Source organism: Pleurodeles waltl, chromosome 6, assembly GCF_031143425.1.
Source record: "Pleurodeles waltl isolate 20211129_DDA chromosome 6, aPleWal1.hap1.20221129, whole genome shotgun sequence".
NCBI lineage: Eukaryota > Metazoa > Chordata > Amphibia > Caudata > Salamandridae > Pleurodeles > Pleurodeles waltl.
Genome location: NC_090445.1, coordinates 1,427,550,255 through 1,427,567,871, shown reverse-complemented (window position 1 = coordinate 1,427,567,871; position 17,617 = coordinate 1,427,550,255). Strand labels below are relative to the sequence as shown.

Below are 17,617 nucleotides of genomic sequence, written 5' to 3'. Positions count from 1 at the left end.
AGAAGTGTGTTGTAGAGTACAGCAGAGTAGAGTGCATACAGTGGAGTAATGTGGCATAAGTAGGGTGATCTAGAGTAGAGTGTGTAGAGGGGAGTAGAGTGATGTAGAGTATCGTAGAGTGGATTGTTGTAGATTAGAGTGGCATACAGTGTCATGCAGTACAGTGGAGTAGATTAGACAAGCTTTAATGTCAAGGAAAGGGGGCATGCAGCCCCCCTCCTTCGGCCAATTTCAGCCCTGTGGATCTCATTCTCCAGGTCCCAGCACAGGGCCCTCTTCTCCCTGGGCCACTTTCAGCCCCGGAGACCCCATCCCCGGGGCCCTCACCCTTTGCAGGTTTGTGCCCTGGTGCTCATTCAGTCCTCCCACCATACTGTTGTTGGGGCCTCAAGGTCCCCATTGCAGCAGCCGGCTTCCTGCTTCCACCAGGAGCCAGCGTTGCTCCTGCCAACAGGGAGCAGCTCCTAATGCTACTTCCTGGGGGCAGGAGCAATATTTAGATCTGTTTGTTTTGATTGCGTGTTATGTTTTTTTCTTCTCATGTCCCTACTCAGCTTGGGGAGCTCACAGTGCTTAATTTGTAAAATAATAATTGTTGGTGCCCAAAGTTTTGCTCAGAGGCCCACAGGTGGTGCTACGAATACCAGAGAATTTAACTGATACATGAGCCATTTCTGATGGGTTATGGGAGCAGTAATTTAATGAAATGCCCCTTCCACCTCACAGCTCGCTATTTTTCCTTGTTTGCAAATGACTGGGGTATACTAAATCGCCAATAGTTGTAATAATAATGAATCACAACTTTGTAGGACTTCCACAACTTATATATACCAGAAGGTGTACTCCCCAGGGCCTTTGAGTGCTTCAGAGGGGAGCTGCCCTGCCCCCACCCCATTTTCGTAAATTTTGGCCTGGGGGTAGGCTCCCCAGGACTTCTTGAGGCAGGGGGATGGGAGCCACACAGCCCCTCTTCTCATATAAGCTAATTTCAGCCCTGGGGGTGGCTTGGGGGTCTGCGCCACCCCTCCCTGTACAAACAATTTTTGTCTCTGGGGTTGGGCTCCCTGGGGTTTCTGGAGATGCAGGACGAAGAACCACGTATCCCACCTTTCCCTTCATATACACAGTCTCAGGGTTGGTCTTCCAGGACATTATGTAATTAAAGACAGCCCTGCTGCCATTTTGTTTTGTTTTTTTTCGATCCTGTGAAAGTCTTGCAGGATCGCAGAATTGTTTGCTTTTTTTTTCTTTTGGCCCCACGTGGCTCCTTCTCGGTCCCCCTCATGGAGCCCAGGGGGTCAAGCAGTGGTGGCTGCCACTGAATAGGGGTGGTGGGGCAGGATGGAAAACAATTTTTAAAATTGTAAATAAAAAAAAAAACACTTACCTATTGAGGTCGGAGATGCGTACGTCTCCCCAATCTTCATCATCGTCTGGAAGCCCGCAGGCTTCCAGACTCCCCTCAGCCAATCACATCGCTGCTGTTACCAGCAAGACAGCAGTGTCGTCATTGGTATGAGCGCCCTGCTGCGGCACTCACAGAGGGAGTGGCACCATGTGCCCTTTCTCCTCCCAGCTGTGAAATACAGCTGGGTGGAGAAATGCAAAGTGCGCATGTCTATTTGGCCGGCCCAACAAACAGACATGTGCACTTAAGGTGCACAAACCACTTCTCCCTCCAGCCCCCTCCACCCCAGCCCCACCCTGCCCTATCTTTGCTGCCTCAGCTAAAAATAAAATGATAATAACAATATCATTTTAAATTTCTGCTCAAAGCAGCAGGGTAGGGCTCCTCCGCCTTAGACGAAGAGCCGCACCTTGGGTCAAGGAATCCCTAACCTGCCCCCAAATATATATTTTTTTAATAACTTCAGGACAGGGACCTAAGCCCTGTACTGGCTGTCAGCAACATTTTTCTCATGGTGCTGGCAACCAACTAGAGTGCTCGCTGTCGCAAGAGTCTGACTCCAGCAGAAGCGATACCACCCCAGGGAAATAAAACATTCCTGGGCCAATCAGAACTTCTCTTTTTAAAATGTTGCTCCTGCGAGAGCCTCTCGAGACTCTTGCGTACCCGTATGTCCAGACATGCAATTATTTTTCAACCTCAATTTCTCAAAAATTACTGAATGAATGTACACCAAATCAGAAAAAAACACTTGATGTAATTCTGTTCATCAGTTTTTGCTGTAACCTTATGTAAAGAGGTCTATGGAAAATGCATGGGGTTTTGCATTTTGGGACCCCCCTTTTTTCTCAGCCCTTGCTTGATGTATTCTTCTGAAACTTTCCAGGAAGGAGCTGAGGTGAATGGACTTTTTTTTAGAAAGTTTTGTGAAGATTTGTCAAATGGGGCCAAAGTTATTAGTAAACCAAAAAACACTCTTCCTATGGAAAAGCAGACCTGACTATAACTACATAGTGATGACTGCAACTAAGAAATACATCTTTAAAAGTTTTGGGAGTTAATGTGATGCACATTTGAAATAATAAAGCTTCTTACAAAGGTTCACTCAGATTTGAAAGTTCTGCTTGTATACAGTAAAAATGAAACAGAGACAAATTGAACATGTTTTACAAAATAGTATCCACACTGAGACTGTTGTAAAAGATACAGTGGGATATAGAGGAATGAGTTACAACAAGTAAACACAATAACATTCTACTTATTGGGCCTCTAGTTTCTGAGTGTTTTGTTGACCACATTCAAAACCCAGCAATATTCTTTCATGAGCTCGTCCCCAAGAAGAACACCTCCAAACTATTCATTTTAAGAGCTATTAAAACATGATTTTGAGTGATTTGTTTATAAAATAACAATATATATTGTATCCTTTGTAAATGAGGTGAGTTGTCTCTTGTTTTGCTGGTGTTACAGTTTGTGTTATTGCGAAAGAATGTACACTTAGGTTGGTATTGAGGAGGCAGAGTAATATGAGTGTTTGTGACTGTGATGTTGAGGGAGAGAGGAGGCGTGCAGGTTAGTGGATAGGTTTTACTGGTCAAAGACTGTGCGAATATTTTGCTTGAAGGATTTGTACACAGATTAGAGATAAATCCCATTCATGCAGAAGTACCATTCATGCTGCTGAAATGCTTAGGAAACAGCTAAACCCTTTTCCAATGTCAAAGTTTATTAAAAGGGCCAGATGTGAATTAGGCGTTTAGCCTTAATTACGTTCCTAAAAGACCAGACACAAAGCACAAGGGAACGTTGAGCTTGGTCTTCACATTGTACATAGAACTCAAGAATCTGACAAAAGGCAACACTTCCTGGTTCAGCTGTATGATCCGGTAGCATTATGGCATACATAAGAAGCGTAAGTCCTTCTAAGTAGTGATTCACTATTTTTAGAACATGGATGTATTCACTATTGACGATTTAGTAAACCCCAGTCATTTGCAAACAGGAAAAAATAGTGAGTTGTGAATTGAAAGGGGCGTCTCATGAAATCACTGCTCTCATAGTCCAAGTCTCTCTTGTATAAGGAATAGTCCCCAGTATTCCTCGTGCCAACAGCAGGTGCTGAGCAAACTTTGGGCTCCAACACTTAATATTTTACAAATTAAGCACTGTGAGCTCCCCAAGCTGAGTGGGAACATGAGAAGAGAAAAAGAGAAAAACTCCCAGAGTGCAAGCCTTCTCTTCTCAAGCTGGGGTATTAGGCAAAACTGGGCCAAATTGACAAAAACATAGTAAATCTGCAAACAGCAAAAGCGATTGAGTGCAGATTTATTACTTTTTTTAAACACCCCATTTAGGCATTCCAGGAATTCACAAAAGCATTCCTGGCAGCTGTGTAAGGTTTTTCTTTTCCAGACTTCTCCAACACAAGAGCTGAAACTTTGCAGCAGTAAATACTAAGCAAGGGGTGGGAAGCGGGTGGAACAAGGTGTCCTTAGGCATAGAATTTTTGGGAAGCCCACAAACATAACTTTGTGACCATTTCCAAACTCCTAATCGACCCTTTCCCACCAAGGAAATTGTTTTAGATTTACTTCAGCCATGGGATGAAGTAACTCCCTTTCCATGATAAGAAGGGATGGTCTTCACGTGGGGAAAGCAGTAGGAATTGTTCCCTGCCCGCTCTGCAGAGCACCTTAAGTAGTAGAAGGGCAGTACATCCGAAGCGAGAGCTGCAGTACTGACAAACTCTAGCTTGAGCAATAAAGGAGTGACTCCTGGAACTTAAGGGCTATGGACACACCTTCAGTCTAATGTGACCTGTGTCCTACTGCAACCTAGCACTTGCTACCCCTTCACTGACATGTTGCATTTCAGTTTTCTAGCGCAGCTTGCAAAGTCAGTTAAGTAAACAAGTAATCACTCCCCTGAGGTTACTGCTACGTTTTTGGTGCGACATACTTTGGCAATTTCACTGTTTAACAAGGCCTAAAAAGAAAACAGATAAAGAATCACTTCACTCACTAAAGCAGAGAGGATGAGACAGGTGCAGGATACGATGTTATAGACTGTAGGAAGAGCGCTTATTGGTTGAAGTGTTTTGTTTATTTCTACAGTTCTAATCATTTGCGTTGTTGTGTTTCAAAGAAGGCTTATATTTATTTAAAGAGTGATAAAGCTTGGAGGAAGCATTATAAGAGCTTCAGTGTCTTGGCATTCAGTTGGTCACCTAAAAAACCTCAAACTAAGCAAATGGTGAAAATTGGAAAAATCACAAAACGTGACCTGTCACTTAGCACTCAAAACAATGGTGAACTGTAGGAACCTTCCCGCCAGCAATTTACATATGCTTGGGGGTCCAAGGCAAACTTACACATATGTTGCGGTTCCCGAGAAGCCCTAATATATCACTGAATATCCGAAACATCACAAAGAACGCATGGACATCATCACCAAGCCTTGGCCATCAAAAGAAGCAATTAGCCAGACACATATCCTGGAAGCTCTAAAGATTTAATATGACTTCCCAAGAAGTCAAGAGCAGTCACACTTTGGCGAACACACTCGTGGCGCAGTAGCGGCCTTATTTTCATAAGTGATTTTCATTTACTTGAAACCTGTTTTAAATTGATTGTTTTCTTCAGAATCTGAATCCGGGGGTTTCAAACGCTGTAGGGGCTTAAGCGAGGCTCAGGAACAGGGCTTTCACACAGATGTTGGGAAAAGCTTAACCAGCAGGAAAAATGACCGTGACTAATCCGCCAGCTATTTTTAGAGGACAGCACAGAGACGGGGGAGTTCATGAAGTGCTGTGCCTTAATTGGCAAAAACGCGATTGGAAGAAACAAATTGCTCTCAAAGCCCTCACAGAAATCCCATTACCTTGGTCAAACTATGGGGCATATTTACAAGAAACAAGAGCATCAGCACTGATGAACCAGTTTTCTTGCATCACCCCTGCCCCACTTAACAACACCATGGGTCTGCCGTATTCACACTACGGCACGCCATGGCGGTTGTTAGGCCAATAGCGTCAACATTTTTTATGCTATTGTGGCACGTTGCTGCACTGGCATCAAAAATTTTGACGAATCAGGAAAGGGCAAGGAGGCCCATAGGTTTCTATGGGTGCCTCATTTTAACCCCTGCTTTGAGCAGTCATTAAAAATGGCGCCAAAAGTGACGTGGTGAAATCTTGTAGATTTCACTGTGCTATTTTTGGGGGCCTCCTAGTGCCAAAACACCCCCCTCCCATACATTATGCCTGGCACAGGCATAATGTGGCGCAAGGGGGTGCAAAGTGGGAAAATGCAAGCTTTGAGACACTTTAGAAATACCATACAGCGCAAAAGCCTTCCTAACGTCACATCAGCATAAAAAAAGACACTAATGTGGCGCAGGAAGGTACTAGAGGCTTGTGATTGTACTCTATGAGACTTTTTTTGTTATGCGTATGAGATGGAAAAATGCAATCTCAGTTACGTTTAAATAAGACATACCTAGGGGCGAGCTTATTATGTGAGCTTCTGGATTTCCAACAATTACATTGGCATATCATTCAAAAATACATGAGAAGGGCTTAAGGGGCAGAGGAAAGTTAGAGGAATGCAGTTTGGCGGGGTATTAAGTGAGGGAAAAAAACTATATTTTGCAAACTAAGAAAGATTTTTTAAAGACTTTTAAAACTGTGTGTGTGTGTGCGTTTTTGTGCATGTCAAAATTGCTGGTGAAATACGGCAAACGTCACCATGCCAAAATGAAACACCTGTACCCAACTGTTCACCAGAAACTGGTGGGGAGCAGGGGTGGTCTAACACCGCAAACATCGCCCCCCCAAAGCTGCACCCCTGGACATATTGCATTCTCTCACCTCGTTTATTGTATTCCCTCTGACTAATGCATGTTGGAATGTTGGAGAGGGCGGATTGCCTCTGCGGGCTTTGTAGGTCAAGCACTCAAGCATTCTGACATATTGTAATCTGTGGGCTTTTAACCACGGCACCACACGCTGATCGATATCACTCGTTCAATGGTTTGCCTTTCAAAAATCCTTTTTTATAATTAGTAAATGCTTTACTTTTGTCCCTCCTTGGGGCAGTTTTGTTACTGCCTTGGCCATCGGCCCTGTTACATGGATAATGGTACATTTGCCGAGACATTTGACTGCGAGCAAACTTCTTTTTCCTTTTGTGTCTCTCCTTTGCGCTCACACTAATGGCGTCCGTGGTGCTTTGAAATGGCTTGCTTATGTCAACTGTTTTACTTTTCATTTTCAATTTATGTGGCAGGAAAAGTCCAGTCAGGAATTTACAACGCTAATAGCTCTAACTTGAGCAAACGCAAGACCCATTGCATTGCAAATGTTTGTTAATCTTGTAGCATGTTGTCAGTGCTCCAGAAATGGGATGAAATAGGAGTTTGGGGCGGAAGAAAAAATGGAAGTCAGAAAATGGAGCTTTGGTGTGGTGCACCAGCTCTTGCCCATCCTATGGCCCTTCAGCAGTAAAAAAGGAAGGAGACTTTTAAGGGCCTAATGTTTGGATGAAGATCAGACGTGGTGCTGCTTTACGGGGTTAAAGGGCGTCCAATATGACTTCCTTTAACCCTGGCATTTTGGTGTCTCAGCAACTACCTTATAGCAAAGTTCACCATGACTTTCAACACGATCTTCAAAGCATCATGCATACATCATACACATACATACAGATACAGGAAGGAGCTTTCAGAGAGCGGTGCCAGCCATTGGCTACAGTGGCTACAGTGGCTCAGCTGGCTTTAGGTAGTGGCTAATCTGGTCGCCCACCAGTTTTGTAATGTTCCCACAGCATTTCTCGGATGTTAATACACTAAAAAAGTGGTTCACACACACATTGAGATTAATTCAATTTGTATCCCGATGGACCCTGTGCTTTCTGGGTGCTAACCCTCCTTCAATTTTCACAGCTCATCTGTTACTCCATGATGCTTCCCCACCTGTCCTTGTCGTGCTCCTTTTTGTTTTCTTTTACTTTTCTTTTTTTTTTTAAGGGCCCTGTGCAAAGTGCCACTGGGCTGCTGTTTTTCCATTTTGGGGCTCCCACACACTTTATTTTTATATATTTTCATTGTTCTGTCCTTACGTGGCCTATGGCCAAGGTTTAAAGGCAAAGTAAAAGAAGCCAAAATGCATCACAACTTGTGGCAAAATGGCCCCATGTGACTATATTCCATTATATGCTAAAGAACTTGTATCCGTCACATTTGTGAAGGAGTATCCCGTCCGCCAAGGTCGTAATCAGCCAATTTATGTTTATCTGTTGTGCTATGAGAGAGAAGAAAAAAACTTTTAGAATTCATGAAGTTGTATATGCAAGATAGAAGAGACTGTTGCAGTGTGTTATCATGGTAGTAGTAATTCAAGTTTTAGTAGGGTTCACATATGAATGTGTGTGTGTATGTATATATATATATTTTTTCACTTAAATAACCAAACGTTACAGGGACGTTATAGTTACTCTCACATTTGAAATGTACAAAACCATAGAAATCCACCTGTTATAGTTAGAATGATCTCAAGTAACTATAACTCGTGCCCGAAGGTAGCTATAATTCACGCCCCGTCATGCACATTTTTTTTCTCAACGTTTTTTCTGAAAATATTACATTGATATTAATAATGATGTTATCAAAGATGTCCTGAGTGCCGTAATTTGTGTGGTAATTAGCAGTGCATGGTGAGGGCAAAAGTTATAATTATCTTAGGGTACGAGTTATAGTTACTTGAGATAACTCTAAATATCACAGGTGAATTTCTGTGGTTTTGTACATTTAAAATGTGAGCCTAAGTATAACGTCCCTGTAACCTTTGTTTTTGTAAGTGAATTTCTGTTTTTGTTAATTATATTTCCTAACCTTAACGACCCTGTCACCTTGTTTTTTTTTTGTGAATTTCTATTTTATTTTTAATGTGTAGGCATTTTCACAACTATATGTTAATCTAACCACCGCCATGGACAGCCTTTAGCTGTGAGCGGTGGCAGTTGGCTTTAGGACCTGGCCTGCAGCCATTCCCAGCAGCCAATCCACCCTAACCACCCAACCCTGAGAGTGAGAGAGAGAGGGAAAGTGAGAGATTGAGAGAGGGAGCAATTTAGGCTTTGAAGAATGATATACATAGAATGAGATATTTGTGGACACATTGAAAATAAAAATGTTTTTGTCAATTAAAAAGAGTGAGATCATGTTTCATATGTAACTTAAATATTTATAGTTGAAAAGAAACTAAAGCAGCAAATGACCACAGACTTACATAGACTAGAACCCTTAACCTTTAGTTTGTATGTCTGAGACCTTTACCCCTAGGTCAGGAGTGACCCCTTACTGTGCAGTCTCCAGACTTAGCTATGACATTCAACCCACAGAGTTTAAGGGTAAAAAGGCTTCAGTGTTCCACCACTAGGAATGTTTAACAGTGAGCACACTAAAAAATAACAAACACACTGCTAAGCGATACTAGGATTTGAACTTTCAGCCTACTGAGTGACAGCACAAGACCTTGACCAGTAGGCCAGAAGTGACTCTGTGCTGCTCTGCAGCTAAGCGTAACTATAACATTGGTACCAAACATATTGATAGTCTGACTCCTTGACGTCATTGTTTGGAGGAACCATTGCAATAATCTCTCTCTCTCTTTTCCATTCCATTATGGGATGGAAGAGAGAGGGAGTGACAGGACCATGGGGGGAACCTCAAGGCCCCGCGATCCTCGTCGGCTCCCAGCATAAAGTTTGACAAACAAGAATACAAAATCATGAAATGAGCAGTATAAAAAGCACATAAAATAATGTTTCTGCGAAAGTCCAAGTTCAATATAAATCTAAAAATATATAAAAAAAATGTAAAAAGGAGACACAGTCACTTGTATGGTTATTAATAAACATAATACATAGAAGTTTCTGGCATGCAATTGTAGGTCTGGAAAGCAAAAATTACATTATTTAGGCCTTCCCTTCCCTCTTTACACGGAGAGCTGTAGCTCATACCTGATCATCATCCAGTGGTAAGGGTCAGAAGCAAATCGCCAGTTTTAAATAAAAAAGAAATGTTGTGTTCATTGGACATTGCAGTCCTGTAACTATTTTATTATTATTATTATTTATTTATTATTATTTTATTATTAGTATTAGACTTCGAAACTCGAAGAGTGTGCTTGACCAGCTTTGAAACTATGTTTGATGACCCTAACCATTATTTGAGTAAGTGACTGAATGACTGCATATAATTCTATGGTAATACCAGGAATTGCTACACCAAGGTTCAATTGTTTATAAAGGTACTGATGCCACAAGGTGTTATACAGTGGGAATGGTTCCCAGTATTTGTTAAACTGAATTCATTATACATTTTGCTTTATTTTCCTTGTAGTAATTCCATCAAGCTTGTAAACCTGTGCTCAATCTTCATCAGCACTTGGCTGACAGCTGCTGGCTTCATTCATCTGGTGAGTGTCAAGAGAATTTGTAATATCTTATGCTCAACCCTTTACATTTCTTTCAAAGTGGCAAATGCAACTCTTGTGATAATACAGGAATAGGTCTGGTCTGTTTCATAGTTGTCCTAATTAGAGTCCAAAATCTATCTGCTAGCTGATCAGATGGTTACTTTTCAGTCTCCTTTGGCATATACAAGGGTTACCAGATTAATCTAATGAGTGACATGCTATGTTTAGATCCGGGCTTTAATTGTACAAATTGTTGTGATCTAAGTTTGAAATCATGTATTTCACTCTCCTTGCACTTAAGTTCTTTTTTTCTAACTTTAGTGTTTGTATTTAATTTAACTTAACAGGTATGTTCCTCGTTACATAGGTATTTCAGTAATCTACTTTTTTTTCTAATGTACTGTCTTATGTACCTTTTCGATGTTCTTTTTAGTATTGTCTTTTCATTTAAAAATTTGCAATAATTTTTGAACAAGAAACTAATTTATTTCATTTAAATTAAACCACACCTACAACTCATTAAGCAGTTAAAGGAAGTATAAAGTTGAACACTATGATGTCCCTTGAGACATTTGTCTTGATCGTACACTCCTAGCTGTTATCTTTTTTTGGTTTTGCCCTGAGTGAATATTCCATTCTATGAGATATCATCACTCAAGTTTCACAACTACAATGAACATTATAAAGCATGGTTGTTTGGATGTACTATATGACTAATTCGGTGAGATTACACCTGTAAGGTTGATATCAGATATTGGAATCAGTTAACATTCCCTTTCTGCCTACCTCACATATGAACTTGTCAGATATCTAACTGTACAACTACCAGTATTATTTGAGGCTCCACCAGGTGCCAAGGTACCATAACTTTATAGGTAATAAAGGATCTCAACAAGTACACAAAAAGGAAGAGTACCTGCTACCACTATTTCAGTTAAATGCATGTGAGCAACTGGGGTGCTGCACCACACCTTTGGTGAAAACCATTAACTCTGGCATAGCCCCTCTCTATGTAACCAATCTCTTTTCTCACTACGAATGACATCATGTATCCATTGTTGGATGGCAGTCTTCTCTTTATCTGAGCAAGTAAGAACCTAACTGGAAACAGGACTTTTAATATAAAGTTGTTCAAAAGGTGGCATGCCTACCCTTGTGCTTCACACAGAAACATGGCAGGTGTTCACAAACATATGTTTCCCTAGGTTTCCTGAGTAGAAGAACAGAAAATAAGCACGGAGATTTAAAGTTATGAGGTCTATATTTATTGTTGGTGGTTATGTCCTCATAAGATCTATTATCATAGTATACCAACACACCTTTTGTTTGGTGAAGTTGTCCCAGAACTGTAGGAAACCAGGTATTTTGTACATGGGCCCCATTAAGAAATGAATCAGGAAATCCGAGTAGATGTGTATTCTATGTTAAAGTGTTCATCATCTCTTTTCTCGATTGCCCTGGTAACTATTTAGGATAAAAGGAACATACTTCATGGGGAAAGTGTGGCAATGGAAGAGTTCCTGTGTGAATCTGCCCTCTATTCTCCCCTCCTAAGTAGAAATGCATTAACCAGTGAGATAATTTTCAGTTCTCCATGCAAAGCCAGGAGCACTTCAGAACTCCTTGCAGGAAAACGCAATTCTGGTTCACCTGGCATACTTCTCCTGAGATGTTGGTCCAAACGAATACCCACCTCAAGATTTTCTGCCCTAAATTCTGGCACGATAAGAGAAGCTATAGAAGGATCAAATTCCTTGTATACTTCCTCTATTGCTCTCATGAACAATTCTGAACTTTCTATTTCTCCATTGTCGGGAAAGTCTTTCATAATCACTGTTATCCACCCTGCATCACATCTGTCTAGCAGTCATCCATAATACACTTTGTTAACCAAATCGCAGCGTTCTGAAGCCACTTCAAGATGAGTTGATTCTGGTTACAATGCTATTATGCCAGATCACTTAGACTACAAGAGTTTTTTGCTGGATCATCATCCTCAGCAAAATCTCAAATTCTGAGTTTTCCAGAAGACAAATAAAAAGAAGAAAACACAATTCAGTTGGAAGAAAATTGATTATATTCTCCCACTTCTCACTCGATATTTCTGTAATGTGGGCAAATAGGTTTCTAAGTCATTGAATCCTGCATGTTAGATTTCCAGGCAGTATTTTAGTGAACTTTGCTGCTGTTTTTTTTTTTTTAAAGCAAATTCTTTCTAAAGTTATTCATCAAAAATCTTTTGGGGCACTTAATGATTTCAAATTTCAAGTCTATTTAGACACAACTATTACTTCAGCTCAGAGGAAGGAAGAGTTTAGTGGTATGCTTAACTCTTTCAAAGCTTCCGGTGGTTAAGCTTCTGTCTTCGAGCATTCCAAATGGGCAGTTCTTAATAAAGACAGGTTCCAGACTTCCTCTACATTTTTGAGGCATAGGATTTCTTAAAGCAACTTCAGAAATGAACTTAGTTTTGCGGTCATGAGACCCCCAAACTTGCGGTGGCTGTCTAACTGCCGCAGACCCAGCAGTAAAGACCGCCACATTATGAGTTGTGGGATTTGGCCAAAGCCAAACCACCACAACGCCGCCAGTCCAGTCGGACTGATGCGGCTGGCGGTGAGCTCCTCCGGGCCAGCGGCAGGCTTCAAACCGCCGGCTGTATTAGGAGGCAGCATACTGCTAGGCTTCTCGCAGTGGTCGCCCCACCACGAAAAGCCTGGCAGTAACGCACCAGGTGACAGGAATCTCCATTCCTGTCAACGGCAAACGCACCCCCACATGTCCAAACACCTCCATGCACCCCCTACATGTCCACACACCTCCATGCACCCCACTCATACGCATGCATGCAGACAACCCCCACTCATCCGCACGCATGCAGACACACACCCGTCACTCATCCGCACGCATGCACACACCCTCCACACACACATACATACACATTTACCCACACACTCATGCACACCCATTCTGCAACACATATACGCACACACCACACACGTGCACCCAACACCCTCCCCCCCTTTCGGACAGTCCACTTACCTGTTTCAGCGCGGTGGTCATCTGGGAGGGGATGAGTCCTGGCGTCTGCCACCGCCAGCACCACACTGCTGTACAGGACACCGCTGCGCCATATTACGGATCGTAATACGGTGGGCAGCGTCCTGTTGGAGTGGCGGTGCTGGCGGTGAAACTGCCTCTCTTCCTCCATCGGCAAGGCCAACGGGGTCAGATAATTCAAAGCAACCCCAATATGTCGGTCTTCGGATCGCCAACATAGGCACTCGGTGGTCTTGCAAAAAGAGCGCTAAAGTCGTAATGAAGGTCTGACTCTTTTTAGGGAAAGTAATTTAAAAAATTAGATGGTGTGAAAATATATGGTGATTAACTCTTATTGATGACTTTTTTCTTTTTTATAAGCACATTTTGCTGCACTCTTAAATAATTTTGTTGATATTCCTTGATGTTAATGTTTGGTTGAGGTGGCATTGTGCTTCCTCTCTTCTAGGCAGTTACTTTAAATGTAGTATTAGGAAATATAATTTGCTATATTTATAGGGGTGATAGTTTTGATTTTCTTCAGCTTTTGTCTTGACTGAAGTTACTTTCATCTAGGCAGGAATTTTCCATAAAAAGCTCTATTGTATTTTTGCTCCATAGTATTAAAGGTGTAGTTAATTAAAAGAAAACTCAGAAATCACATTTTATGATTAAGAATGCAACTGTAAACACTTTAAGTATTGAAAGTGTATTAATAGTCACCTCTTTCAATGTGATTGAACCATTTCTAAAGTATTTCTTGCCTTTTTCTCAGGAGTAGTCTTTTAGGAAAAGTATCCCCAAACACTATATTTTCTTTCAAAAAAAATTCGAATGCTTGATCACTAAACCTGCAAATTACTTTGTTTTGTTTAAAACAGTATAAGCTGCATTTTGTCAGGGATAATAATTTGTTATCTTTTTTAATGAATTATAGACGGGGTTGACACTGGGGCTTCTCTCCCCATGGCAAGATTTAGGTGGTACAGCATGCCACCCTTTAATAGGGATTGTATTTGAGGCCTATGGCTATCGATGGACATTTCCCCTTCTCAAACCAAACTTCATATTTCTACTTTGGCGCTAGGCATGTCTAGTGCCAAGGTTATGGAGTTTAGGTCGTTTTCTGGAGGGGAAAACCTACCTTGCGTCAATGAGATGCAAGGTAGGTGTTCCCGTCCAGAAAAGGACGATATAGCCTTTGCGCCATATTTATCCCCCGTGCTAAAATCCAGCACGGGTGGATGGGGGCCTTAAATAATGGGGCTAAACTTGCTTAGCACCATTATTTAACGCCTGGGTCTGGGCAGGCGTAAGGGGACCTGTAGGCAGATTTCCCTGGTCGGAGACCATGGAAATTACCCACAGGTGCCCTTACCTGTCCCCAGGGATACCCCCACCCACCCCTACCCACAACAGGAGGTCACCTAAGGATGGGGGACCCATCCAAGGTAAGTCCGGGTGAGTATTTTCTTTTTTTTTTGCCCAACAACGCTCGGGTGCCCTGACGTGGGGCCCCCTGCACGGTGCTGGCCCAAATGGCCATGCCCAGGGGACATTCGTCCCCTGGGCATGGCCATTGGGGTGGGGGGCATGGCTCCTATCTTTACTAAGACAGGAGCCATGTTCATTGGGCTTGTGCACCAGAAAATGGCGCTACACTGCCTAGAGGCAATTTTTTTGCTTCTAAACAGTGTACTGCCATAATTCCAAGGACGCTAATGGGGCCTTAGCGCCAGCTAGCGCCATTCCATAGATATGGCGCCTGCCTGACATCTAGGAATGGTGCTAGCCGGTGCTATACTTTCTGACGCAAACCTACAAAAAAGTATAAATATGGGCGTAAGTGTTCTCCCCAGCCATTGCATATTTATACTCTTACACTGGGATACATATTGTTTTGATTCTTGTTTCATGCAGGATCTGCATAATTTGCACAGCATTTGTGATCTATGACGTCTTTGGTCTGTGATGTGTATGTAAAGTCAAACACATATTTTCATATAAGCAAGGGTGGAGCCTCTTTTGTGGTGTATTTATTGTGCGCCTGGTGTGTTGTGTAAACACATGACCTCTGAGGATATACCTGACTGCTCTGTGCCAAGTTACCCGGGAGCGAGCACAGGTTATCTTCGGTGAGGAACTTGCTCGCCCTGACTAAACTAGTGGGTTCTGCCTCTCTTAGGTGCAAACCATAGCTAGCCAGAAACCCCATTTCAAACAGTGTTCTATACCCTTAAAGTAATGAATAAGGCGTATCTGCCTATTTCTAATCGCTGTTTTAGATGTTGGACCAATAGGATGTGTGATTATTATTCGCTATTATCCATCTCTTCATTCTGGTATCAGTTGTTCCACTATATAATTTTGAGGTTTAATAAAATATATCCCACCAATTTCATAAACTATTCCTTTCGGTTACTTAAAAAAACATACCAACATAACTATTCAAGAGCAAAAGTTCGTTTTAATTTCCATTTCTGTGTCACGCTCTCTAATATTCCAGCAATGGAAATCTGAAGATTCACCGTTTCACTCCGCGTCAGCCAAAAACGAAATGTGTCTGATTGCTAGAATGAATGTATGCTAAAGCCATATTGCACAGTAGAACCGCTGCTGTGCAATAATGCTTTAAAAAGTTGGCCGCGTCGAAGCTCTTTTTTATTTATTTATTTTTACTTCAAGCCATTTTGCACAGCAGCTCACGCTGCCTGCAACTTGTCTAAAGAACATTGAAAATGCTAATAGATCTCTCGTAGGCGGCTCCTATTGACTTTGCTAATGCCTGTTTTCACTGTTGTAATTAAAGCCAAAGCAAAGGCTCGGTCGCTATGCGCGCACTTCTGTTACTTAGTTAAATTAAGTGGATTGTATTTTAACTTTGCGACACTATTAGCTACTTACCACTAGGTGGAGAGGGAACTCTTTTAATAAAAGACTTCTCACACGACAAATGGAAGGAGCGCAGTGTGTTTATATAGAGTACTGGTAAGGACTCACTGTGTGGCTGTTTTAAGATGCAAACAAATAGCAAAGCAACTCGAGAGCATACTATTGGACTCGGAGTGTGTTTCCTCTTCAATTCAGAAGGCCTCTGTCAATGTGTTTTCAAAGTTTCTTATCTTATTTGGTTCAAGCCTTAGTAATTTCTCATCTCTGCACAAAATACATTATATAATTTTGCTATGACTGATTTTCTTCAGTTGTGCAATACCAATTTCAATTTTAGGAGTTGACTGTGATAAACACTTTTATTCATCGTTTTCTAAGGTTATTAAAAGTGCCTTTGTGTTCTAGAACAGGTTTAATTCATTTTGTATTCATTACTTTTTGCAGATGTCGTGAGAATATGGCCTTTATTTCTTCATTACTGAGGGCTTATTCAGTGCAACGTTCAACCCCCAGAAGTTTTTTGTAGTTTCTCAAAACGTGGATACTATGGGCACAAGAAAGATGGATGGTAATGCCATTAAGGAAGTAAGCCCAGAGAGGATAGCTGCAGGTTCCACGTGCTTTTCCGAGGTTTAGCAGATTGGTCCAAAATGCAGGCCAAATAGAAGACTGTTCCAAAAAGATGTTTCCTGGTTTCTGAATGTTCAGGATTCCCAAGTTTTGGACCTGATTTAAGAGAGAGAGAGCTGCATGTTATTGGCTCATTTTAAGGTCCTGCTTGGATTGTATTTCAGGAAAACTTGGAGTAAAAAGTAAGGAGCCTGGTCATGGAAAATCTTATATGCTATACAGCCAGCGTTAAAAGTAATTATTTCCCACACAGGAGCCAATGTAGCTAAAGTAGATGTGACATGATCATGATCACATTTTTGCTATTGAAATAGACCAAACAACCCTGGGTTTACACCGGACTAATTTCTTCTAGGGGCACAACAATATACCTGTCTACTGTGTACGAACACCCCCTTGACCTGGAGGACAATACTCCTACTGTATTTACCTTTTAGACCCCCCTTTACATATTTTATTCCCCCTTATGGAAAGCTCATGACTTATTGACATGCTTTGACATACTTCATAAGTGTGTTTTCATCTGTGCATTATCCCGATGCATGGAAGTGTTTTTATAAAGTAGGGGACATCTGTCCTAGGACCACTGCTCCTGCAACAAGCACAGAAACACACACGTGCGGCCCTGGGTAGCTTGGAATTCCAACATCTTCATCTCTAATGTTAGTAAAACAGAAACTCCTGTTGTATTGTGCAACTGTGTTTTACTCCGTATAAATAAAAGGCTGACAGGAAACAACTGCGTTCCTGGTTTGGTCAAGACAGGCTATTGCACAATAGTTACGAAAGAGACAACGTGTAAAGCAACCATTCATCGATGAGGGGCGAGAGACGTAAGCATTGTGACTTTTCTTTGAGGAAGAGATTGAAAGTGAGTTTTAGTAGTGGTGGTAGTATTTTGTGTCAGCCCACCCTCCCTTGTCCTATCTGGAAGGTTATGCCCTTTGCAGATGAAAGGCAGTGAGTTTTGCACACATTTGGGAAGCCGAGTCTCAATCCGTTTCTTAAAGTGCCCTTTTCCACATGCCCTTGTAGTTTCCCAAAGCTATTCCTTCATCTTAAATGCTCCTCCGGGAATCTGTGATCATATTTTGTCCTCCATTTTCTTCTCGGATTACACTTTTCTCTTTAACGCACGTTACTGCTTCTTTGATCGTCCTGTCGTATACATT

The 17,617-nt window shown here is 41.7% G+C and overlaps 1 protein-coding gene across 7 annotated transcripts in view; it reads left to right on the top strand.

Annotated features, from left to right (window-relative positions):
- Positions 1-17,617, top strand: part of KCNMA1 (potassium calcium-activated channel subfamily M alpha 1) — a 1,226,483-nt gene that overhangs the window by 679,756 nt on the left and 529,110 nt on the right. For all 7 annotated transcript variants that reach the window (XM_069240804.1, XM_069240805.1, XM_069240803.1 and 4 more), the window contains exon 7: positions 9,809-9,884. In XM_069240804.1, the coding sequence (XP_069096905.1) occupies positions 9,809-9,884 (76 nt within the window). The remainder of the gene's footprint in view (positions 1-9,808; positions 9,885-17,617) is intronic.